Consider the following 26,801-nt stretch of genomic DNA (forward strand, 5'->3'; position numbering starts at 1 on the left):
ATCTGTCCCTGAATCTGAATCAGTCCCTGAATCTGAATCAGTCCCTGAATCTGAACTGTCCCTGAATCAGAATCTGTCCCTGAATCTGAATCTGTCCCTGAATCTGAATCAGCCCCTGAATCTGTGTGCGTCTCTGAATCAGTCCCTGAATCTGAATCAGTCCCTGAATCTGAATCTGAATCTGAATCAGTCCCTGAATCTGAATCAGTCCCTGAATCTGAGTGCGTCTCTGAATCTGAACCTGAATCTGAATCAGTCCCTGATTCTAAATCTGAATCCGTCCCTGAATCTGAATCTGAATCTGAATCAGTCCCTGAATCTAAATCTGAATCCGTCCCTGAATCTGAATCTGTCCCTGAATCTGAATCTGAATCAGTCCCTGAATCTGAGTGTGTCCCTGAATCTGAATCAGTCCCTGAATCTGAACTGTCCCTGAATCTGAATCTGTCCCTGATTCTGAAACTGAATCTGTCCCTGAAGCTGATTCTGAATCTGAGTCTGTCCCTGAATCTTGAGGTGAACCTGGTCCAGGATTCAGATCCAGTTCAATTCTCTGCCAAGTGGGAGTGGCATTTGGTCTCAGATATCTGCCTGTGGCTGGTACTGCTTGTACAAGGCATGCAGCGCAGAGATTAGCTGGGAATGAGCATAGATGGAGAACTGAGGCAGGAAATCACAAGTGAATCAATCTGAATTAACATGTCGTTTTATTTGCTAACTCAAACACCAGAAACATGCCAAACCTTTATACACAATATATAATCATTAATGAAGAATCACAGTTAATTATCTACAGATGCAAACCAGAAGTAATTTAAAGAATTTAAGGTTAGGGTGTTTTTTTAAACTTTACTTCAACTTTAAACATCACCATTTCTACCAAAGATCCTATAGCGGAGCAGGATAGACCACTCCGTCTAAATACAATGGGCTGACGTGTAGTACGCAACGGAGCGGAACTTGGGCCTTTTTTTCATCCATTTCAGTAACCCGACCCGACCCGACCCGACCCGACCCGCAGTGTAATCAACGTTGCGGGGCAACAGTTTGTGTTAATAAATTATAATTCTGAAAGTGAGAAGATTTTTACCAAAGGATTTTTATTTTGTTACGAGGATGTTTCCGTAACCGGCTTCCGTCTCCGCACTAGTATCTTTGCTCCACTACGGGATCTATGGTGCGGAGACGGAAGCCGGTTACGGAAATGGGGCCGAAAATTATCCATAAATCTGCCCACGTCTCTTTTTCGTGGAGTGGGCTATCTTGCTCGCTGTAGGATGTTTGGTTTCTAGTCGTCCATTCGATTAGTTGCAACAACTCCATTCTCCATCAATCCGCTGCCGACTCTGGGCCCAACTCTCAAACCAAAGAGTGCTTTGAGTCACAATAGGCAGAGCAATGAAACTCTGTTAGTAATTTGCAGCTTTATTCTCATGGAATTGGTTCCCAGAGGGATGAAATGATTCCCCATTTCATACAACGATTGCAATAATAAACTTGTACTGCAACACAAACCCCCCCACCACACACACTGCTGTTAAAACTGTTGTTACACCCTGTCCACTGTGGATGGGTTCGATGCCCCTTGACTAGGTATCTATAATCAAACTTAAGGAAAGTCAAATTGGCAATATACATTGGCGGAGAGGCAATATTGTCGTTGCTGCAGCAGAGGTGAGTGAGGATGGGTTTCAATTACTCCGCAGTCACTCTTCACAGCAGTTAATACGAGGGGTTGCAGTTGCAAATATGTTTGCTTTCCCTGCTGGGTTATTTAGTACTGTGGACTGTGGGAGAGTCATGCTTTCTTTTGGGCACCTGGCTTCTCCGCCTCTTCCTGCGTTACCGCCTGTGCCTTCAGCGCGCTTCCCTTCTCCTCCTGAGCCGCGGGGCCGGCTGATGCCTGCGCCCCTTCCTCTTGGCTGTCTATCAGGGCGTGTTCCTTCTTCACAACTTCTGCAAGTTCTTCCTGCGCAGAGAATTAAAGATAACCAGTGGGGCCAGACGCGAGAACAGTGTGTGTCTGATGAAACCCACCAGCACCGACATCACAAAACCTGACATAGAAACATAAAAACATAGAAACATAGAAACGTAGAGGCCATTCGGCCCTTCGAGCCTGCACCATTCGCCATTCAATATGATCACGGCTGATCATCCAACTCAGTATCCTGTACCTGCCTTCTCTCCATACCCCCTGATCCCTTTAGCCACAAGGGCCACATCTAACTCCCTCTTAAATATAGCCAATGAACTGGCCTCAACTACCCTCTGTGGCAAGAGTTCCAGAGATTCACCACTCTCTGTGTGAAAAAAGTTCTTCTCATCTCGGTTTTAAAGGATTTCCCTCTTATCCTTAAGCTGTGACCCCTTGTCCTGGACTTCCCTAACATCGGGAACAATCTTCCTGCATCTAGCCTGTCCAACCCCTTAAGAATTTTGTAAGTTTCTATAAGATCCCCTCTCAATCTCCTAAATTCTAGAGAGTATAAACCAAGTCTATCCAGTCTTTCTTCATAAGACAGTCCTGACATCCCAGAAATCAGTCTGGTGAACCGTCTCTGCACTCCCTCTATGGCAATAATGCCCTTCCTCAGATTTGGAGACCAAAACTGTACGCAATACTCCAGGTGTGGTCTCACCAAGACCCTGTACAACTGACACGATAGTGATTGAAGGTAAACATAGAAACATAGAAGGTAGACAAACAAAATGCTGGAGTAACTCAGCGGGTGAGGCAGCATCTATGGAGAGAAGGAGTGGGTGATGTTTCGGTCTAGAGCCTTCTTCAGAAAATGCTGGAGTAACTCAGCGGGTGAGGCAGCATCTATGGAGAGAAGGAATGGGTGACCCTGAAGGGTCTCGACCCGAAACGTTGCCCATTCCTTCTCTCCATAGATGCTGCCTCACCCGCTGAGTTACTCCTGCATTTTGTGTCCACCTTCGATTTTATCCAGCATCTGCAGTTCTTTCCCACATAGACAATAGGTGCAGGAGTAGGCCAGTCGGCCCATCGAGACAGCACCGCCACTCAATATGATCATAGCCGATCATCCCCAATCAGTACCCCGTTCCAGCTTTTTCCCCACATCCCTTGATTCCGTTAGCCCCAAGAGCTAAATCTAACCCTTGAATACATCCAGTGAATTGGCATCCACTGCCTTCTGTGGTGGAGAATTCTGCAGATTTACAACTCTCTGGGTGAAAACGTTTTCCCTCATCTTAAACGGCCTACCCCTTATTCTTAACCAGAAACCCGGGTTTGATCCTGACTACGGGTGCTGTCTGTATGGAGTTTGTACACTCTCCCCGTGACCTCGTGGGTTTTCTCTGGGTGCTCTGGTTTCCACCCATGTCCCAGAGACATACAGGATTGGCTTCGGTAAAATTTGTAAATTGTCCCTAGTGTGTAGGATAGGGCTAGTGCATGGGGATCGCTGGTCGGCATGGACTCAGTGGGCCTTTCTGTGCTGTATCTTTAAGCTAAAAGCTTTAAATATAATGAACGCTCTACTCAGTCCTGTAGCCTTTCATGGAGTTATTTTGCAGTGCATTGGCCAACTCTAATATTAATTGCGCAGGAAAGAACTGCAGATGCTGGTTCAAACTTGCCTCTCCCACGTTAAAGCTATGCTGAAGATAGACACAAAATGCTGGAGTAACTCAGCGGGACAGGCAGCATCTCTGGAGAGAAGGAAATGGTGACGTTTTGGGTTGAGACCCTCCTTCCATTTACGTTATTAATTAATTAAAGCTATTATTTGGCCTGGGGTGAAGCTACAATCGAGAGATTGAGCGAGATTTACAATATAATGGAAACGTTACCATACCTTCCATCCCAGCAACTCAGCAAGAGCCAGGCACCCATCATCGCACGGACCCACATATGCTACATCCCTGCTGAGGCAAAACATGGCAGGTGAGGATAGAAATGGAACACCAGGATAGACACAAAAAGCTGGAGTAACTCAGCGGGTCAGGCAGCATCTCTGGAGAAAAGGAACAGGTTCATAGAAAATAGGTGCAGGAGTAGGCCATTCGGCCCTTCGAGCCTGCACCGCCATTCAATATGATCAAGGCTGATCATCCAACTCAGTATCCCGTACCTGCCTTCTCTCCATACCCCCTGATCCCTTTAGCCACAAGGGCCACATATAACTCCCTCTTAAATATAGCCAATGAACTGTGTGGCCTCAACTACCTTCTGTGGCAGAGAATTCCACAGATTCACCACTCTCTGTGAAAAATGTTTTTCTCATCTCGGTCCTAAAAGACTTCCCCCTTACCCTTAAACTGTGACCCCCAGTTCTGGACTTCCCCAACATCGGGAACAATCTTCCTGCATCTAGCCTGTCCAACCCCTTAAGAATTTTGTAAGTTTCTATAAGATCCCCCCTCAATCTTCTGAATTCTAGCGAGTACAAGCCGAGTCTATCCAGTCCTTATTCATATGAAAGTCCTGCCCCTTTGTCAGACTGAGAGTCGGGGGAAAGGGATACGAGAGATATAGACGGCAATGTAGAGAGATATAGAACAAATGAATGAAAGATCTGCAAAAAAGTAGCGATAATAAAAGCAGGCCATTGTTAGCGGTGGGCTAGGTGAATAAGTCAGACAATGAGACTGAACAAGACGACTTTGAAGCTAGTACATGACTTGGATGGGGGAGGGATGGAGAGAGAGGAGATGGAAGTTACTTGAAGTTTAAAAAAAGTCAATAAGTTCCTCTCTCCACGGATGCTGCTTGACCTGCTAAGTATTTTTTTCGCATTTATTTCAGATTTCAATGGTGTTTACGTTTAAGGTAAATGGATCTATGTATAAGAATGAATTGGATACAGTAACAAATGGCAGCCTGCAAATGTCTCCAGCCCCGAGGGTGCATAAGATTCCATTTTTTGTTTGTAGAGATACAGCGCGGAAACAGGCCATTCGGCCCACAGATTAACACTATCCTACACACACTAGGGACAATTTACATTTATTCCAAGCCAATTAACCTACAAACCTGCACGTCTTTGGAGCGTGGGAGGAAACCGAAGATTTCGGAGAAAACCCACGCAGTTCGCGGGGAGAACGTGCAAACTCCGTACAGAAAGCGCCCGTAGTCGGGATAGAACCCGGGTCTCCGGCGCTGCGCAACTCTGTGACCGCCGTGGGTGGCGAGGTGAAAAATGAATCGTAGACAAACTTGCCTGTAGGCTTTTTCTGAATCAAAGTCAAGAGAATTCCCAAGTCCCAGTAGAGCCATCATGGGGTCACTCTGCAGGAAAGAAAGGGAAAAAAAACCCTTCATTCACACAATCAGAAACAATGATTTATGTTGGGAAAAGATGCTTTAGTTCAGAGATGCAGCGGGGAAACAAATTTGATACGCTGCTCCTCCAATTTGCGTTTAGCCTCACTCTGACAATGGAGGAGACTGAGGACAGAAAGGTCTGTGTGGGAATGGGAAGGAGAATTAAAGTGGCCGGCAACCGGGAGATCAGGTAGGTTCAGGTGGGTTGGGCGAAGGTGTTCCGCAGAATGGAATAGAAAGGTACTCAGGTGAGGAGAGATGCAAGTGGGAAGAATGTGTTGGAAGCATAAACGCTGACACAAGTGGCTCATTGCTGTGTTGTACCTGCCGTCTTTTGTTACATTTCAAAATCTTTCGGCGACCGTAAAAAATCCCCAAGTGGGACAGGCCCTTTAAATGACGGGCAGTGTGTAGCCTGGCTGGCAATACGCAGCACTTGTACGAACCTGACGAGTGGTCTCTTTGTTAATGAACAGCCTCGGTGTGGACTTGGACACTCTGTAGGAGAAGGGAAGAGAGCTTTGTTACCACAATCCCTATGTGAACCATAACACTTTGTCAGCCACTGGTTTCCCAGAAGCAGCACCATTGCAGCAGCAAGGGCAGATCTATCTCAAGCAATCAAGTCACCTCTTCGGGCAGCACCTGCCAGAGCAGACTGTTGCAAAAGCATGAAATACAGCCTGCAAGCTGGCCACGGGTTGTGGAATGACAATAGACAATAGACACAGGAGTAGGCCATTCGGCCCTTCGAGCCAACACCGCCATTCAATGTGATCATGGCTGATCATCCACAATCAGTACCCCGTTCCTGCCTTCTCCCCATATCCCTCAACTCTGCTATTTTTAAAAGCCCAATTTAGCTCTGTTTTGAAATCATCCCGAGAACCTGCCTCCACCGCCCTCTGAGGCAGAGAATTCCACAGACTCACCACTCTCTGTTCCCTCGTCTCCGTTCTAAATGGCTTACTCCTTATTCTTAAACTGTGGCCCCTGGTTCTGGACTCCCCCAACATCGAGAACATGTTTCCTGCCTCTAGCGTGTCCAAGCCCTTAACAATCTTATATGTTTCAATGAGATCCCTCTCATCCTTCTAAACTCCAGAGTGTACAAGTCCATTCTCTCAGCATATGACAGTCCCACCATCGCGGGAATTAACCTTGTAAACCTACGCTGCATTCCCTCAATAGCAAGAATGCCCTTCCTCAAATTAGGGGACCAAAACTGCACACAATACTCCAGGTGTGGTCTCTCTAGGGCTCTGTACAACTGCAGAAGGACATCTTTGCTCTTATATTCGATTCCTCTTGTTATAAAGGCCAACATGCCATTCGCTTTCTTCACTGCCTGCTGTACTTGCATGCTTACTTTCATAGACTGATGCACAAGGACCCCCAGATCCCGTTATACTTCCCCTTTTTGCAACTTGACGCCATTTAGATAATAATCTGACTTCCTGTTTTTGCTACCAAAGTGGATAACCTCACATTTATCTGAATTAAACATCATCTGCCATGCATCTGCCCACTCCCCCAACCTGTCCAAGTCACCCTGCATTCTCATAGCATCCTCCTCACAGTTCACACTGCCACCCAGCTTTGTGTCATCTGCAAATTTGCCAATGTTTCTTTGAATCCCTTCATCCAAATCATTGATGTATATTGTAAATATCTGCGGTCCCAGCACCGAGCCTTGCGGTACCCCACTAGTCACTGCCTGCCATTCTGAAAGGGACCCGTTAATCCCTACTCTTTGTTTCCTGTTTGCCAACCACTTCTCTGTCCATGTCAGCACTCTACTCCCAATACCATGTGCCCTCATTTTGCCCACTAATCTCCTATGTGGGACCTTATCAAATGCTTTGGGTGGTCGCTGGTCGGTTTGGACTCGGTGGGCTGAAGGGCCTGTTTCCATGCAGTATCTCTGAACTAAACTGAACTCACAGTCACAGCTGTTGCAGCGTGCCTGATCACAGGATGTGGCCACACTCAAGGCTCCAGTGTTGCCAAAGTGTTAAAGAATTTTGACTTTGGTGTCATTTTCTTGGTGTCATTTTCTTTGAAACACGGGAAACTGGTTTAATCCAGGATTAGTAATTTATGAGAAGGCCAGACAAGATGAGCAGGAAGGATCGATTGCCATCAAAGCAGAGGTCAGTGACCAAGGGACTTAGACGTGTCATTCATGGGAGGAATAGAAGGAAGCTCATGAAATATATTTCTAACTGATAGACCGAAGGTTGGGCAGGAACTCACTGCGAGGGAAGATGTTGGAGATAGGCACCTCCTTCAAACATCTAGAGTGTTTTATTGTATGGTATAGTATAGTATATCTTTATTGTCATTTTCCTGAGTACTCACATACCCAGAGAAAACAAAAAAACATTGCTCAACCAGTGTCCATTCAGTGTGCAGTAAAAAATAAATAGAAATAAAAATACATATATCATGAACAAATTAAACGCTCTACTCTCTACTAAACATCAACAGGCGTTCCGATCGGCAGCGGCACGACAGTGGCTCTGCTGCAGTGTGTCCAGGTTGGTGGTTGGTGCGCGATACTTTGGCAGGGGGCAAAGTCCGTTTATCAGTCTTATAGCCTGCGGGAAGAAGCTGAGGAGCATCCTGCTGGTTTTGCAGCTAATGCTCCTGTACCTCTTCCCAGATGGCAGGATGGAGAATATGGGATGCGATGGGTCATTATTGTCATGTCGTACAATGGAACAATGAAATCCGTACAGGCAGCAGAGGAGTCTCGACCCAAAACGTCACCCATTCCTTCTCCCGCAGAGATGCTGCCTGTCCCACTGAGTTACTCCAGCACTTTGTGTCTATCTTCGGTTTAAACTAGCATCTGCAGTTCCTTCCTTACACAATGTAATTCCTACTGGCAGCAGCACAATGGGTTTATATTTAATATTTTGACAAGCACAAGGTGCAATAGTAATTTAAAAGATAAATGATGCCAGGATCTGGTAATGGGGGGTGGAAAATATGGTTGGTATATCCCTTTCTGCGGAGTTTTTTATAATAGAGCGATTGTTTCTCTTTCTTTCATTCTTTCCCAGGGTCTATTTCTTAACTTTCTTCTCTAACTGTCTTTCTAATGGGCTTTCTTTTCCCAACACTTTCCTGCACTATCACGCCTCTTTCTCACTATCCTTACTTCTTTTATTTCTATCTTTCTTGGGGGAAAAAAAAACCATATTTAATATTTTGGTATTTTGTGACATTTTATAATTGGTTGTAATTTGGAATATTTCCGACGTTTCTCCCACCCCTCGTGAAGACCCCCACACACCTGTTGACGAGCGATGCAAATGGCTGGACCTGCAGGGATGTGCCCAAGATGATGAGGAGGTCGCACGCTGGAAAATCCTAAATGAATGACAATAAAAGAGCTTATTAAAATGGGGGGAGGGAAATACAATGCCGTGAAGGGGGGGGGGGGGGGGGGGGAGGGGAGAAAAAGGGAGGACCGGGTACGGGACACTTTGGACACTTTGCACAACATTGTTGGCTCACGAAGATCCTATAGCGGAGCAGGATAGACCACTCCTGCTAAATGCAACGGGCTGACGTGTAGTACGCAACAGAGCGGAACGTGGGCCTTTTTTTCATCCACACGAAACACCTGATGACCCCCAGGTCACATCACTGAGGATGTGCCCCCAGCGCATCTAGAATATGTTTCATTCACACTTTCGTCCGTTTAAAGTATGCGGGCACTGCCAGCTGAACTGGGCACTAATTGGCTGACTATGATTACTCAGGGAAATGGCGATGAGCCGCCTTTCGTCTGAAAGCCTGGATGAGTCATTTCAGAGAATGTCTCGGCGAGAATTACGTCACACGAGGTGTGGAGATGCACAGAGCAGATTTACTTCCTGGAATTGCATTGATAAAATCATGCCACTTGCCACTATGATGCCTCCCCTTCCCAGCTCTCCCACAGCCTACCGTCTCCGCCTCTTTCCTTTTTTTCTTCCCGCACCCCCCCCCCCCCCCTCCACATCAGTCTGAAGAAGGGTCTCGACCCGAAACGTCGCCTATTCCTTCGCTCCATAGATGCTGCTGCACCCGCTCAGTTACCCCAGCCTTTTGTGGTCTACCTTCGATTTTACCAACATCTGCAGTTCTTTCTTACAATTTCTGCTGTACATCACAATGGTGATCTCATCACTAACTCACCACTGACTGCGTATTATTCCTGGACTCCTTCCCCCCCCCATACGTATCAGGGGACTTCATTGTAGCAATCTTAAGAAATTGCTCATCGCGAAAAAGAATTGTACGTTAAAATAGTTTGAATTTCAGTAATTCCATGAAGCAGATTTCCCCCGGATTTTTTTTTCTCATTTTCATCAATTTCGCAATCAATTTCCACATTTATCTAAGTGTGGGTAAATGGTATCAATAAGAATTGGGAAACTTGATGGTTGGCACAGATATTGTTGGGCCGAAGGGCCTGTTTCTGTGCTGGAAGACTCCATGATAAGTTATTAACAAAACACAAAGTGCTGGAGTAATCGGTGTTTAAGAAAGAACTGCAGATGCTGGAAAAATCAAAGGCAGACAAAAATGCTGGAGGAACTCAGCGGGTGAGGTAACATCTATGGAGCAAAGGAATATGCAACGTATCGGGTCGAGACCCTTCTTCAGACTGAGTGGGTGACTCAGTGGTCCGGTAGCATTTGTGGAGGGTATGGGGAGCTAAGGTCAGTACGAAGGAGGGTCTCGACCTAAAACGTTGCCTCCCCCATTCCCTTCACAGATGCTACCTGGCCCGCTGAGTTCCTCCAGCACTTTGTGTTTTACTCCAGATTCCAGCATCTGCAGTTCCTTGTGTCTCTGACAATTCTGAACGTTTGGCAAATGCCACGGTCAAGTTTCCCAGAAGATCAACACAAAAATAGCCCCAAGGACCTACGGCTGGCTATTACCGTAATTCTCCGAGTTTGAATCAAGGGGAAAACTCGGGAGAATTCCTGAGTAACTCGGGAAACTGGGTCAGGGGCTTGAAGGGGGAATCGTGGAGAGGCAAGGAGTGCAGTCCTTACTTTTTTTTTTAAAGTTCCTAAGGAGTAAAACTTGAAGGATCAAATTTCAATACAGATGATGTGGACTGAGTTATACTCACAGACTCCATGGTGGCAAAGAATCGAGGGGGGAGACTTTCGCCGAAGAACACAATATCTATTTAAAGGAAGGAAATGGGGTTTAAACTATGTTCATCACGCCTAAAGGGCCTGTCCCACTTGGCAACTTTTCCAGCGACTGCTGGCATCATTAACTGACATATCAGGTCACCGAAAGATTTAGTGATAACGTATGGCACGCGGTGTTTTTTCAAGTGTCGCAACATTTTTTTTGTCGCGGCTGGATTTTGAAATGTTCAAAATCATTTGGCGACACTGATATGTCGCTGGCAGTCGTCGAGAAAATCGCCGAGTGGGATTTAACACTGCATTAAATCCATTTACACTGCATTATAGAGTTTTGTACAGCCGGCTGGTCAGGAGATGTGTTGGAGGAGCACAGGGAGGAAGGATATTGACCACACTCCCTTTCTCTTCTTCAGATGGGCTGGACACTATCATCAAATCTCAATGTATACACCCAGCAAACATTTGTCCCTTTGGCTCTGTCAGTGGAGATGGCCCCACTCTCCCAGCTAGAACAAGCTGGTAACATTATACAGCCAGCCACCTGCTCCTGAATACAATAGACACAAAAAGCTGGAGTAACTCAGCGGGTCAGGCAGCATCTCTGGAGAGAAGGAACAGGTGACGTTGCGGGTCGAGACCCTGAGAAATGTCACCCATTCCTTCACTCCAGAGATGCTGCCTGACCCACTGAGTTACCCCAACATTTTGTGTCTATCTTCGGATTAAACTTTCTTCTTTCTATCTTTTTCTTCTCCCCCCCCCCCCCCCCACATCAGTCTGAAGAAGGGTCTCGACCCGAAACGTCGCCCCATAGATGCTGCCTTACCCGCTGAGTTTCGCCAGCATTTTTGTCGACCCTTTTATCTGAACATGTCCCCCCCTACTTCTACATTCTCTCCCAGAGCAAAACATGCTCTCAGCATTTCAGCAATGATTAGAAGAGGAATGGAGATCTGAGATTCTCTCCCCCAAAGAGCTTGGGGGTTGATGACTAGTTTCAAAGCTTCTTGTTTGATAAATTTGAATGGTTACGGGAACCAAGCTCAAGGTGAATGGGTGCACAGCAGCTCAGTCAGGAGAGCCGCTGGTTCACAGCGCCAAAGACTCTATGTGGAGTTTGCACGTTCTCTCTCTGTGACTCCATGGGTTCCCTCCCACACCCCAAAGCTGTGCAGGTTTGTAAGTTTAAGAAGGAACTGCAGATGCTGGAAAATCCCAGGTACACAAAAATGCTGGAGAAACTCAATGGGTACAGCAGGATCTATGGAACAAAGGAAATGTGCAATGTTTCGGGCCGAAACGTTGCCCATTTCCTTCGTTCCATCGATGCTGCTGCACCCGCTGAGTTTCTCCAGCATTTTTGTGTACCCAGGTTTGTAGGTTAATTAGCCCTCTGTAAATTGCCCCTAGTGTGTAGGGAGTGGATGAGAAAGTGGGATAACATGGAATAGTGTGTACGGGTGACCAATGGTCAGCGTGGACCCGGTGGGCCAAAGGGCCTGTTTCCATGCAGTATTTCTAAACTGAAAAATGAAGTTACCACATGGATTTGTCATATTCCAATTGAATTCTAGAGCTGGCTTGAGGGTCTCCTCAATGTTTTCATAAGTTCTTAAGTTGTAGGATCGGAATTAGGCCATTCGGCCCATCAAGTCTACTCCGCCATTCAATCATGGCTGATCTTTCCCTCTCAACCCCATTCTCCTGACTTCTCCCCAAACCCTTGACACCTTTAGTAGTCATGAACAGACTAATGTCCACCATAAAAATATCCATTGACTTTGCCTCCACAGCCTTCTGTGGCTATGAATTCCACCTCTTACACACTGGTGGTGATGTCCCGCAAGAACCATTCACTGGAGTAGATCACAAACCTTGCGAAGGGGGACTAGCCCCCGCTCTTTTACTCACCCGGTTTCACTACAGAATCGCACAGCTCACATTTTGGCAGCGGCTTTGTGAAGATCTGTGCTGTTTGAAGGAAGAAAAAGGGAAGGGAAAAGGAAATTAGCAAACTTATTGCACCTCAAAGCTGAAACCCAAGGAGTCGATGCACTGTGTGGTTGAAGGGACACAAGCAGGCTTTGCTTATAGAAACATAGACAATAGGTGCAGGAGTAGAGGCCTTTCGGCCCTTCGAACCTGCACCGCCATTCGATATGATCATGGCTGATCATCCAACTCAGTATCCTGTACCTGCCTTCTCTCCATACCCCCTGATCCCTTTAGCCACAAGGGCCACATCTAACTCCCTCTTAAATATAGCCAATGAACTGGCCTCAACTACCTTCTGTGGCAGAGAATTCCACAGATTCACCACTCTCTGTGTAAAAAATGATTTTCTCATCTCGGTCCTAAAGGATTTCCCTCTTATCCTTAAACTGTGTGACCCCTAGTTCTGGACTTCCCCAACATCGGGAACAATCTTCCTGCATCTAGCCTGTCCAACCCCTTCCTGGGTGGCCACGGTGACGCAGCGGTAGAGTTGCTGCCTAACAGCGCTCGCAGCGTCGGAGACCCGGGTTCGATCCGGACTACATTCTCCCCGTGACCGCGTGGGTTTTCTCCGAGATCTTCCGTTTCCTCCCACATTCCAAAGACGTGCAGGTTTGTAGGTTAATTTGCTTGGTATAAATGTAAAATTGTTTCTAATGTGTGTAGGATAGTGTTAGTGTGCGGGGATCGCTGGTCGGTCCAGACTCGGTGGGCCGAAGGGCCTGTTTCCCCGCTGTCTCTCTAAACTAAACTAAACTAAACTAACTGTGCCCCATTCACATAGCAGGTTCCCAGTAAACTGATCAATTCCACCACTCTCTCAACCTATTGAACTTTCACCTGATTTACGATACGATACAATAGAACATTCCCAGGAGCGAGGGTTATATGTATGTAGTGATGTTTGTATTTAACCTATGAACCACTGTTGTTTGTTATACTATTCTTATTCCAATGTAAAGCACTTTGGCCAACGAGAGTTGTTTTTTAAATGTGCTATATAAATAAAAGTGACTTGACTTGACTAATACAGGTCGGGCAGGAATGTATCAATGCAGACTTACTTTTCATCCAGTCCAGGTTATACTGCTTCCTGCATGTGCTGTTGGTGCAGTGAGAGGTGTAGAATGTTCCGTGGGCTTCTATCAGGTCCTCGTCTTTCAACCCAACGACTCTTTCAAGAGTGTCAATGTTCTAGTGCACGGAATGGGGTAAAACAACAGGAAAAGGAATGTTAGGTGCTAAGCCAGTGAGTGTTTCTATCATCAGCCCCCCCACCCAGTTTAGTTTAGTTTGGAGATACAGCGCGGAAACAGGACCTCTGGCCCACCGAGTCCGCACCCACCAGCAATCCCCTCACAGACTAGAACTGTCCTACACACACTGGAGCCAATTTACAATTTTCTCCGAAGTCAATTAGCCTACAAATCTGTACCTCTTTGGAGTGTGGGAGGAAAACGGAGCACCTGGGGAAAACCCACGCAGGTCACGGGAAGAACGTACAAACTCCGTACAGACAGCACCCGAAGTCAGGATCGAACCCGGGTCTCTGGTGCTATGAGGCAGCAACTCTACTGCTGTGCCACCGTGATCACCCTCTCTTCACCTTTATCCTCCCCAACCCCCTCCCCTATCACAATCGGTCCTGATTCAAAACATCACCGATCCATGTTCTCTAGAGATGCTGCCTGACTTGCTGAGTTACTCCAGCACTGAGGCTTGCATGCCATTATCATTGAAAAGAAGGCTGCAGTTCCCTGCTGGGCCACTGGATGGCAGCCATAGCACAGTGTCCTCGACTTAAAGTGGCAGCAAAACTCAAAAGTGCTGGAGTAAAGGCGACTGCCAGGACTAGTTTTAATGGAATTCACCTGCGACACCTGGCGACAACCTACGGCCACACCTACGTCAACCTACGAAAGCAGAAATTGTCGCCAAAAAGTTTTCAACATGCTGAAAATTTTGTGGCAGTCGCCCAAAAAATCACCTAAGAGGGGGGGGCCCATACAACTCAGCGAGTCAGGCAGCATCTGCGGAGGGAATGAATGAGCGATCGTTTGGACTGGGACCCTTCATCAGACCGAATTAATTAATTCCCTCCACAGATGCTGTTTGAGCCACTGTGGATTACTCCAGCACTTTGTGCTTTGCTCAAGATTCCAGCACCTGCAGTTCCTTGGTCCTCCACTTAAAGTGGCTGTTATAAGAACATAAACAGACTTTGGGCGGGGGAGTGGGTTTACGGGGAAGGGGGCAGGTACATGAGTCAGCAGTAAAATGGGAATGGTGAAAATAGATAACGGCAGAGTTTACCTGTGTGTAACAACGTAACAGCAATCCCTTGTCTCTCAGCATCCGTATGAAGTAGTGGCAGACCGTGGGCTGTAAGGGGGATTTATTATTATTATTTATTATTAATTAATGGAAATAGAATAGCAGTTAAATAGCAGTCAAAACTTAAGTCATAGTCAAAGAATGATACAACATGGAAACAGGCCCATCGGCCCAACTTGCCCACACCAGTCAGCATGTCCCAGCTACGCTAGTCCCATCTGCCTGTCCATATCCTTCCATATCCCTCCAATATGGCTCCATATCCCTCCATATCCCTCCAATATCCCTGCCTGTCCATATCCCTCCAAACCTGTCCTATCCATGTACCCATAGACAATAGGCAATAGACAATAGGTGCAGGAGTAGGCCATTTGGCCCTTCGAGCCAGCACCGCCATTCAATGTGATCATGGCTGATCATCCCCAATCAGTAACCAGTTCCTCCCCATATCTCCTGACTACGCTATCTTTAACAGCCCTATCTAGCTCTCTCTTGAAAGTATCCAGAGAACCGGCCTCCACCGCCCTCTGAGGCGGAGAATTCCACAGACTCACAACTCTCTGTGTGAGAAAGTGTTCCCTCGTCTCCGTTCTAAATGGCTTACCCCTTATTCATAACTGTTTCTTAAACGTTGGGATCGTCCCTGCCTCAACTACCTCCTCTGGCAGCTTGTTCCATCCACCCGCCACCCTCTGTGTGAGTTGATGTGTTAGTTGATGAGCCTGACTCCAGGGGGAACTCTGCAGAGGTGTTGGTATCTGAAGTATCCATCTTCCTCCAGGTTGGTAAAGCTATTGTTGTGCGGAAGCTCTGCATTACCCTCATCCCCCCCCCCCCCCACCCCCCCCCACCCCCCAGAGAGAGACAGCCTGAACCACAGACCACACAGCCCTCAGTCATTTTTAGTTTAGTTTTGTTTAAAGATACAACACGAGGCCGCACCAACCAGCGATCCCGCATATTGAGACTATCCTACACACACGCTAGGGACAATTTACATTTACACCAAGCCAATTAACCTACAAACCTGTACGTCTTTGGAGTGTTGGAGGAAACCGAAGATTTTGGAGAAAACCCACGGAGCTGACGGGGAGAACGTGCAAACTCCGTACGGGCAGCACCTGTGGTCGGGATCGAACCGGGGACTCGGGCGCTGTGAGGCAGCAACTCTACCGCTGCACCACCGTGCCACCCATCGTAATGTCCCTCATCACTCCTGCATTTTGCAGGGATTCTGGTCTGGGATTTGAATACATTGTGTCTTGAGTTTGATACGCCAGCGAGACCGAACTGGCACCGACCGAGAACAACAGCGAGTCCCCGACGCTGATCAGAGCAACATTATGTTCTGCCCGCCTTCAATACAGGAGCTGGAGTGAAATAAACATTTGCACTTCATTGCTTCATCTCTTACCTTAAACTGTCCTGGGTACAGTTCCTTTGCCAGCGCAAAAAAAGGCTCCGGATTTTGCTGAAATTTAATAAAATAATGTCAATATTGTTAATGATGTCGTTCAAGCAGACTTAATAACCCAAAAGGACACAAAGTGCTGGAGTAACTAAGCACCCGCTGAGTTTCTCCAGCACGTTTGTCTACCTTCGATTTTCCAGCATCTGCAGTTCCTTCTTAAACACTTTGTCTACTCCACTGCGAAATCTCCTCAAGGTATGCAAATAGTCGTCACACAAAGGGCACCGACAACGTTACAAAGTATCCCGCGCCAGGTTCCTGCGCTCTATACATGCATGCTTACAGAAGAGATGTCTATCTATGCGGGAGGCAGTGAAGAAGAAGAGGCAGGAAGGCAGTGCTGAGAACCAAAATCAGATTAGCCTCACTGAGACCAAGCGTAGGCTTGGCGATCGTTTCGCCGAACATCTCCGCTCGGTCCGCTTTAAACAACCTGACCTCCCCGTGGCTCAGCACTTCAACTCCCCCTCCCATTCCGAATCCGACCTCTCTGTCCTGGGCCTCCTCCATGGCCAGAGTGAGCACCACCGGAAATTGGAGGAACAGCACCTCATATTCCGCTTGGGTAGTCTGCACCCTAGTGGCATAAACATTGAATTCTCCAATTTCCGGTAGCCCTTGCTGCCTCCTCCCCATCCGTAACCCTCGAGCTGTCTCCGCCCTCGCGCTCCTCCACCGCCCTTTTTCCTGCCTTCTCCCCCCCACCCTCCATCCGTCCGAAGAAGGGTTTCGGCCCAAAACGTTGCCTATTTCCTTCGCTCCATGGAGGCCGCTGCACCCGCTGAGTTTCTCCGTCTACCTTAGCCTTGGTCTTGTTGACCGTCGGAGCAGACGCGCCGTTCCATGTGACCAGGCTACAAATCACAGGTCAAATCTGAGAATGGTGCATGTTTGTCATGTGTGGGGGAGTTTTTTTTTAAATAAATATTTATTAGAGGCATCTGCATTTCATAATCCAAACCAGTACAGACTTTGTTTAACGGTTACATATTAAATATCCAGGTTATAGGAACCCAGTTACCAAAGTAGCTGGGATCCTCCGTTATAGGTTATCTATTAACATTGCCTCTAATTATTTATTTATATTTATAGATAGGAAAAATAAATAAAGAAAGATAGGATAAACTATCAATAATACAACTTGGGAGATAGGTCCATAGGTCAAAGAACATAACTGTGTGGGGGAGTTTTAAGAGAAAAAAAAGCACCAGTTACCTTGAAGAATCCCATCTCAAAAATGGATTCTGGATACGGCAAGTCATACTTCTGAAGGTTGTGGTAGAGGCCAGTTCCTGGACTACGGAAGTCAGGGATTCCTGCCGCTGTTTGGGGGATAGATGTCACAGAGGTAGCAGTTAGGAAAAATGTCAACAATTTCCTCACGGTAAAATGATTTCCTCCCACTCCCCTAAACATCAGCCTGAAGAAGGGTCTCGACCCGAAACGTCGCCCATTCCTTCTCTCCAGAGATGCTGCCTGTCCCGCTGAGTTACTCCAGCATTTTATGTGTATCTTCGATTTAAACCTTCCTTCCTGCACTACGTAAGCTCAGTTTAGTTTAGTTTAGAGGTACAGCACAAAAACAGGCTCTTCGATACCAGCCAGCAATCCCCACACATTAACACTATCCTACACAAACTAGGATCTATTTTATATTTACACCAAGCCAATTAACCTACAAAACTGTATGTCTTTGGAGTTTTGTCATTAACATACACCTGTTTAAACACTTAATGGTGTGTACAGTGCTTCAGGATATCCTGACAAGGATGTAGAATATGCCAGAGTATTCAGCATAGACTGTTGCGTGGGAATAAATCCCTTCGTGAAAATAATTGTTTACAAGAGATCAGTCACTTACACGTTGATATGCCAGCTCCAACCATGCATATTATCTTGTCACCTGAAAGAAAAATGCATTTGAGAAAATAAATCAACATTGGATTGTCTCTTAATAAAGATGAGCTTCCCAGCATATTATTTTTCTCACATTCCGTGGCCTTTAAATAATATGTTCATAAGTTCATAATTGATGGGAGCAGATTTAGGTCATTTGGCACATCAGGTCTACTCCACTATTTAATCATGGCTGATCTATCTCTCCCTCCCAACTGCATTCTCCAGCCTTCTCCCCATAACCCCTGACATTTTTTTCTGTCTATCTTTAGTTTACACCAGCATCTGCAGTTCCTTCTGACATATGTAGACTGTGACTGAGACTGGCACCCCCCACTCCACCATCCCCCTCCCCAATCTTTGCACATCTCCAAACATAATAATAATAATAATAATAATAATAATAATAATAATAATAATAATAATAATCTTATTTATATAGCACATTTTTAGTCAACTTGCATTGACCCCAAAGTGCTTCACATAATTACATTATATTTACACACAGGCAAAGGTGGGTGAAGTGTCTTGCCCCAAGGACACAACGGCAGTATGCACTCCAAGCGGGATTCGAACCGGCTACCTTCCGGTCGCCAGCCGAATACTTAGCCCATTGTGCCATCTGTCTTCCCATTTCCACTTGTCACTCTAATTTCATGTTTCATGTATTTTATGCTTTCATGATTGTTGGCAGATCAATTTCCGTCCTGGGATCAATAAAGTTGTATGATATTGTATAATATGGTATCAATACATGAAGATTCATGTGTGTATATATTTATTTATTTATATGTGTATATATTTATGTAATGGTATATGGACACACTGATCTGTTTTGTAGTAAATGCCTACTATGTTCTGTGTGCTGAAGCAAAGCAAGAATTTCATTGTCCTATCAGAGACACATGACAATAAACTCACTTGAACTTGAACTTGAGCTGTTACTGTTCTAATTTCGCCATTAACATTTGTCAGAGTGCTGAATGTGAAAGTCTCAAACAGGAAATACAAGCTTAAAGTCAAGGCTTGGCATGTAAGATGTGGTCCACTGCGCTTCAGTACGTGTTGAACGATTAGCAACTTACATTTCTTGTTGAGGATGTACTTGGCCACCCCTTCGAGGCTCCGTTTCTCCAGCACCGGCCCAGAGTCTGAGTGCTGCAGATCAAGGGAGCGTGACAGCAAGTTCCTCAAGAAATCCACTGTGGAGGAAAGCCAAGACAGTAGACGATCACCGACTCAATACAAGACGAGGCCATTTGACCATTGTCCTACTGTTCTTTTTGTTAATTGAACAATACAGCTTGGAAAAGAACAGCAAAGTCAAGTCCCGAATGGGCCTCCTCCACTGTCAGAGTGAGGCCAAGCGCAAATTGGAAGAACAGCACCTCATATTTTACTTGGGTAGTTTGCACCCCAGCGGTATGAACATTGAGTTCTCTAATTACAGATAGCCCTTGCTTTCTCCCTACCCCTTCCCAGTTCTCCTACAAGTCTTACTGTCTCTGCCCACTTTTATCTCCCCCCCCCACCCCACAGATGAAGGGTCTCGACCCGAAACGTCGCCTATGCCTATGCCTTCCCCCCACAGATGCTGCCTCACCCGCAGAGTTTCTCCTGCATTTTTGTCTACCTTCGGTTTTTCTAGCATCTGCAGTTCTTTCTTAAACAGAGATAATATATAATCGGGGACAGTCAGACTGGTTGGAGAACTGGGAAGGGTCTCGACCCGAAAGTCACCCATTCCTTCTCTCCAGAGATGCTACCTGTCCCGCTGAGTTACTCCAGCTTTTTGTGTCCACCTTCAGCTTAGCTTTAAAAGGTGGGAGAGGCAAGTTTTGCATCTTTTGGAACAGAGGGGAAAAGTTGAAGAGAGACTTAAGTGAATGGTTTAAAGTTATGATTAAGCCAGTGGATTTGGACAAAGAGAATAACAGGTAGAAAGGGAAATAACATATAAAATGTGGACAATCCTCACAGAAAATATTAATGTTAGAAGCTGTACGTACGTACTTTCAGACACATCTAACTGCCCGCTTGCTTCCCCTTGGGAATCTGGGCTCTGAAATAAAATAAAACAAAGAAAACCTTTTTCAGCTTTTGATACAATGCCTCACCTGTGTCGATCCACTAAGATAGACTAGGCTTGTATTCACTGGAATTTCGTTGTCTGCGAAGGGCGCTCAGCATCACCAAGGACTGCTCTCACCCCAACCATGGACTGTTTACCCTCCTCCCATCCGGGAGGCGCTACAGGTCTCCCCGTTGCTGGACCAGCAGGTCCAGGAACAGCTTCTTCCCTGCGGCTGTCACACTACTCAACACTGTACCTCGGTGACTGCCAATCACCCCCCCCACCCCCCCCACCGGACACTCCTCCCACAGGAAAAACACTATGACTGTATGCATGTAAATAGATTTATTTATTGAAATCATATTCTATGTCGCTCTTCCAGGGAGATGCTAACTGCATTTCGTTGTCTCTGTACTGTACACTGACAATGACAATTAAAGTTGAATCTGAATCTGAAAAGGGATATTATAGAAACATATAAAATTCTTATGGGATTGGACTGGCTAGTTAGTGAAGGGAGGAATATGCTTCGAGTTAGCTGACTCACAAACCCTACCCATGGATTTCTACATCTTGCATGAAGTGGGCCTCACCCTAGGTTCACAATGTGAGTAAAACAATAATACTTATCTTCCTGATCATGCCAGATCATATGGATAATTCTGCAGGCGTTTAAATTTGATTAATAGTAACATTTACCAGTGGCAAACAAACACATTTTTTCTTATTATTTAATAAAATTATTTCCCTACCTCACTTTCAGAGTCTGTACCAGTCTTTGGATCTGAAGTTGATGAAGGAAAAAAATGTTTATTTCGTTTTAGTTTTTGAGATACAGCGCAGAAACAGGCCCTTCTGCCTAATGGTTCCATGTCGACCAACGATCCCCGCACAGTAACACCAACCTACACCCACTAGGGACAATTTTTACCTACCAAGCCAATTAACCTACAAATCTGTACGTCTTTGGAGTGTGGGAGGAAACCGAAGATCTTGGGGAAAACCCACGCAGGTCACGGGGAGGACGTACAAACTCCGGCCAGTTCATTAGCTATATTTAAGAGGGAGTTAGATGTGGCCCGTGTATGGAGAGAAGGCAGGTACGGGATACTGAGTTGGATGATCAGCCATGATAATATTGAATGGCGGTGCAGGCTCGAAGGGCTGAATGGCCTACTCCTGCACCTAATTTCTATGTTTCTATGTACAGACAGCACCCGTAGTCGGGATCGAACCAGGGTCTCCAGCGCTGCATTCGCTGTAAGGCAGCAATTCTACCGCTGCGCCACCGTGACCTCCCAGTAAATTTGAAGATAATTTAATCAGAAAGGAAGGATTTACAACATCAACATTAGATTTGTTACATGGAGACACAAAGGAATTGCAGAAGCTGGTCTGAAGAAAGGTCCCGACCTAAATTGTCACCTACTGTATCCATCTCCTCCGGAGATGATGCCTGACCTAATCCAGCTACTCCAGCACAGGTTGTGTTATTGTGAGTGGTCACAGAACAGTATAACTAAGGGACATGGTGGGTGTTACTGAGAGAGGGGGGTTATACACTAGAATTGGAGGGACAGTGTGAGTGTTATTGTAGGGGGAGAGTGGATATGGTGGACCAGACAGACTGGGTGTGATTGTGAGAGGGGATTATAGACTGGAGATGAGGGAACAGAGTGATTCAAGAATCAAGATTCAAGAGAGTTTATCGTCATGTGTCCCTGAAATTCTTGCTTTGCTTCAGCACAACAGAACATAGTAGGCATGAATACAGAACAGATCAGTGTGTCCATATACCATTATATAAATATATACACACATGGATAAACTGATAAAGTGCAAATAAACAGAAAATGGGCTATTAATGTTCAGAGTTTTGTCCGAGCCGAGTTTAATGGCTGTGGGGAAGTAGCTATTCCTGAACCTGGTCGTTGCAGTCTTCAGACTCCTGTACCTTATACCTGGGCTGGGTGTGATTGTGAGTTGTCACAGGACACTTTAACTCAGGGACAGAGTGGGAGTTATTGTCAGGGGAGTGTAGAGGTGGAGGGATATTCTGGGTATGAGTGTGAGTTGCCACAGGATAGTATAACTAAGGGACAGAGTGTGTGTGATTGGATGATCACATCGCCCTGCCTTACCTCTCTGAGCTGCTCCACCCATACGCTCCTGCCCGGTCCCTCAGGTCAGCTGGTCAGCTGCTCCTGGAGGTACCGAGGTCTAGTCGGAGGCTCAGAGGGGATAGAGCCTTCTCTGTTGCTGCTCCGGCACTCTGGAACACCCTGCCGTTGCACATCAGACAGGCCCCCTCACTGTCCATCTTCAAATCCAGTCTTAAAACGCATTTGTACTCCCTGGCTTTTGACCATGCCTGAGGCTTTGCTTCTGTGTGTGGTCTTTTTGATGTTTCTTTATTTGACATGTCTTTTCCTACTATTTCTTTTGATTGTTATTTTTGGTGTGTGTTAACTTTTTTGTCAATGATTAGTGATGTACAGCACTTTGTTGCAGCTATGTTTGTTTTTAAAGTGCTCTATAAATAACATTATTATTATTATTATTATTATTATTGTGAGAGGGATTATATACTATAGGTGTAGGGATAGACTGTGAGTTGTCACAGGACACTTTAACTCAGGGACAGAGTGGGAGTTATTGTCAGGGGAGTGTAGAGATGGAGGGATGGGCTGGGTGTGAGTGTGAGTTGCCACAGGATAGTATAACTAAGGGACAGAGTGTGTGTGATTGTGAGAGGGATTATATACTAAAGGTGTAGGGATAGACTGTGAGTTGTCACAGGACAGTTTAACTCAGGGACAGAGTGGGAGTTATTGTCAGGGGAGTGTAGAGATGGGGGGATGGGCTGGGTGTGAGTGTGAGTTGCCACAGGATAGTATAACTAAGGGACAGAGTGTGTGTGATTGTGAGATGGATTATATACTAAAGGTGTAGGGGTAGACTGTGAGTTGTCACAGGACACTTTAACTCAGGGACAGAGTGGGAGTTATTGTCAGGGGAGTGTAGAGATGGAGGGATATTCTGGGTGTGAGTGTGAGTTGCCACAGGATAGTATAACTAAGGGACAGAGTGGGTGTGATTGTGAGGCCCCTCCCCCCCCCGGGATTATATACTCAAAGGTGTAGGGGTAGACTGTGACATTGTCACCGATGTCCCTTTAACCCGCGCTCCCCGCCCCCGCCTCCGGTCCAGGGAGTGTCCGATGGAGGGATGGGCTCCGGCCCCGCAAATATTGCCACAGGATAGTAGCAACGGGGGACAGAGTGGGTGTTTTGTCAGGGGAGGCTGTTGAGGAGGGGGGAACTCGTCTGTGTGTGAATCAAGAGAGGAATATTCTGGGTGAGATTAGATCCAATTTGCCATGGGACACTTTACGACTCAGGGACAAGCATTTTCTGTCAAGATTCAAATGAAGTCCCGTCCACTCGCTATTGGCTCAAGATTTAACACACGATCCAATTCAAGACATCCCATTGACCAAGCCCCGGTTCAGATCCAATGACGTCACCGCGGCGGAGCCCCGGATTTAATTCGGTTGACGTCAATTCTCGGGCAAGCGGGGCTGTGTCAGTCACGATTTAATCAAGATTTAATTCAAGAACGGGGACGGTCGCCAATTCCCCCCTCCCCCCAAGATCCCCTTCCCGATCCAATTCAAGATCCCCGGGCCCCTCCCCCCCTAGTCCCCGGGCCCCTCCCCCCCCGGGCCAATCAAGATTCCCCCACCTCACGATTCACCTTCAAGGCCTCGACATTGAGCCGATTCAAATCGCCAGCGCTTCAATTCAAGCCTCCGGTCAAGCCCGGTCCGGTCCCTCCAATTCTAGATCCCCGCAAATATTGTCCGGCAAAGCAACGGGGGACGTGAAGAAAGGTTCCGCCTTGAGCTCGGCTGTTGTGGAGCCGGCAACTCGTCTGTGGTCAAATCAAGATTCAAATCTACATCCAATTCTAGATCCAATTCTAGATTTAATTTAAGATTCAAATCACGATTCAATTCAAGATTTTATTCAAGATCCAATTCAAGATTCAATTCAAGATTTAATTCTAGATCCAATTCAAGATTCAATTCAAGATTCAATTCAAGATCCAATTCAAGATTCAATTCAAGATTCAATTCAAATTCTAGATCCAATTCAAGATCCAATTCAATTCATTCAAGATTCAATTCAATTCAAGATTTCAATTCAAGATCCAATTCTAGATCCAATTCTAGATCCAATTCAAGATTCAATTCTAGATCCAATTCAAGATTCAATTCAAGATTCAATTCAAGATTCAATTCAAGATTCAGATTCAATTCACGATTCAATTCAAGATTTTATTCAAGATTCTATTCAAGATCCAATTCTAGATCCAATTCAAGATTCTATTCAATTCTAGATCCAATTCTAGATTTAATTCAAGATTCAAATCACGATCCAATTTCAGATTCAATTCAAGATTCAATTCAAGATTCAATTCTAGATCCAATTCTAGATCCAATTCTAGATCCAATTCAAGATTCAATTCCAGATCCAATTCGAGATCCAATTCAAGATTCAATTCAAGATTCAATTCTAGATCCAATTCAGGATTCAATTCAAGATTCAATTCAAGATTTCAATTCAATTCAAGATTCAATTCAAGATCCAATTCAGGATTCAATTCAAGATTCAATTCTAGATCCAATTCAGATTCAATTCAAGATTCTATTCAAGATCCAATTCAAGATTCAATTCAAGATTCTATTCAAGATTCAAACCAAGATTCAGATTTGCAGATTTTCATAGGTAAATGGTAGGTTGTCCTCAATTGCAAGGGGGATTCGAAAATCAAAAGACTTACGGTAAATTTATCAAGAAGATATCTACTTGCCTTGAGGCCTGTTTCTGGGAGATTCAATGGACTGTTTCCTCGTTTGAGACATCTGTCCTGTGGAAGATATGGAGCAAGATTGTCCACCTTCTGTTTCTTTGAATCCGCTGTTATAGTTCAATATTAAATATTTTAATATTTTAGTTTAATTTAGAGAAACAGCACAGAAACGCGTTTACCAGCGATCCCCGCACACTAACACTATCCTGCACACACAAGGGACAATTTACAATTTTAACAAAGCCATTTAACCTACAAACCTGCAAGTCTTTGGAGTGTGGGAGGAAACCGGAGCACCCGGATAAAACCCACGCGGGTCACAGGGCGAACGTACAAACTCCGTACAGACAGCAAGCGTGGTCAGGATCCAACCCGGGTCTCTAGCGCTGTAAGGCAGCAACTCTACCTCTCCACCACCATGCCACCATTTTAAATTGTGGATTTATGTACCGATTGGGTGAAGTATTTGATATCAATTTCATTTAGTTTGGATCCCATGGAATAAAACTTCCCCTACTCTCTGATCGGCAGACTGTGGTCGTCAAAATAGGTTCCTACCTTGAATACAGTTCGATACGCTGCATTGAGTGTGGATGGGAGGCACTTTTCAATTTGTCAATGATGTACCGGATCAGGATGAGGAAAATAATGAGAACAATCACCAAAGTGGAGATCATGGCTGCTGCAACGTACAAAACAAACATAGTAAACCCTAAATTTATGAAAATTGATGACATTATTTTCTCCCTATATGAGAATAGCTCCTGGCCTTACCCTTGTGGGGCAGTGGGCAGGTGCTATAGACCTGCACGGGAAGGTAGACGCTCCCGGCCCCACGAGTCTCGGGCAGATGGGGCTCGTCAGCCTGGGAAGGCAGTCCATCTAGGAGAGGAAAAACACTGATTTAAAACCTCCGCTGCCTTGTGGCCATATCCAGTCAATATGGAAAAGGTTCCAGGAGTAAACCTCAAGAAAATCCAGAGTCGGAGCCCCTAAGGCAGTTCGTTGTTGTCTACAACCTCGCTCTGGCAGCTCCTGCGACGGCGCTGGTGCCAAACTGTAACGGCCCTGCTGTTCCTTTGGATCGATCAGCGACGTGGAGAAGGGGGACATGCTTCATGGGCAACAGCCTGTCCTCCATATGACATCGCCCAGGCTTGCATTCGACCAGGATGCATCACACCCATGGTCAGTCATGACCAAGGAGGGCCCACTACTACTACTAGCACTTCCTCTTGTTATGTTTGTTTTTGGGGCATGTAATCATCGCTGGCAAGACTTGAGTTTATCATCCTTACCTAAACAACCTCGGAAGGTGTTGGTGACCAGCCGTCATGAACCGCTCCCTTTCTTCGGGTGAAGGTCCTGCAGAGCTGTTGGTGGCAAAATGAACAGTATTTAAACAAATGACAATGAAGGAAAAGTAAAGGAAGACAAAAATGCTGGAGTTTCACCTGCTGAGTTTCTCCAGCAATTTTGTCTACCTTCGATTTTTCCAGCATCTGTAGTTCTTTCTTAAACATGAAGGACAAGTAAGATGTTTCCAAGTCATGGACTTGAAGGGAAGCCTACAGAGGGTATTGGAGTCATCGAAACTTTGGCCCAACTTTCCCATGCTGAGTAACATGTCCCATTTACACTAGCCCCACCTGCCTGCGTTTGACCCATATCCCTCTAAAGCTGTCCTAA

The 26,801-nt window shown here is 45.8% G+C and overlaps 1 protein-coding gene across 3 annotated transcripts; it reads right to left on the bottom strand.

The window, feature by feature from the left end:
* Positions 1–692: 692 nt before the first annotated feature.
* Positions 693–26,485, bottom strand: sirt2 (sirtuin 2 (silent mating type information regulation 2, homolog) 2 (S. cerevisiae)). Of its 3 annotated transcripts, XM_055663607.1 has the most exons (19): positions 26,411–26,485; positions 25,887–25,994; positions 25,671–25,794; positions 25,113–25,219; positions 20,990–21,021; positions 20,177–20,225; positions 19,249–19,365; positions 18,129–18,170; positions 17,483–17,589; positions 16,211–16,267; positions 14,776–14,844; positions 13,527–13,656; positions 12,379–12,438; positions 10,440–10,495; positions 8,601–8,677; positions 5,746–5,797; positions 5,196–5,263; positions 3,831–3,897; positions 693–1,969 (listed from the first exon to the last, which is right to left on the bottom strand). In XM_055663607.1, the coding sequence occupies exons 3-19, from the start codon at positions 25,787–25,789 to the stop codon at positions 1,799–1,801; spliced, it is 1,380 nt and encodes a 459-aa protein (XP_055519582.1). In that variant the 5' UTR covers positions 25,790–25,794; positions 25,887–25,994; positions 26,411–26,485; the 3' UTR covers positions 693–1,798. The 3 variants fall into 3 exon arrangements, with proteins under 3 accessions (XP_055519582.1, XP_055519583.1, XP_055519584.1); XM_055663608.1 differs by lacking the exons at positions 25,887–25,994; positions 26,411–26,485 and having other exon boundaries at positions 25,113–25,169; positions 25,671–25,787; XM_055663609.1 differs by lacking the exons at positions 25,671–25,794; positions 25,887–25,994; positions 26,411–26,485 and having other exon boundaries at positions 20,173–20,225; positions 25,113–25,167.
* Between the last annotated feature and the right edge of the window lie 316 nt (positions 26,486–26,801).

Source organism: Leucoraja erinacea, chromosome 38 (genome assembly GCF_028641065.1).
Source record: "Leucoraja erinacea ecotype New England chromosome 38, Leri_hhj_1, whole genome shotgun sequence".
Taxonomy (NCBI): domain Eukaryota; kingdom Metazoa; phylum Chordata; class Chondrichthyes; order Rajiformes; family Rajidae; genus Leucoraja; species Leucoraja erinaceus.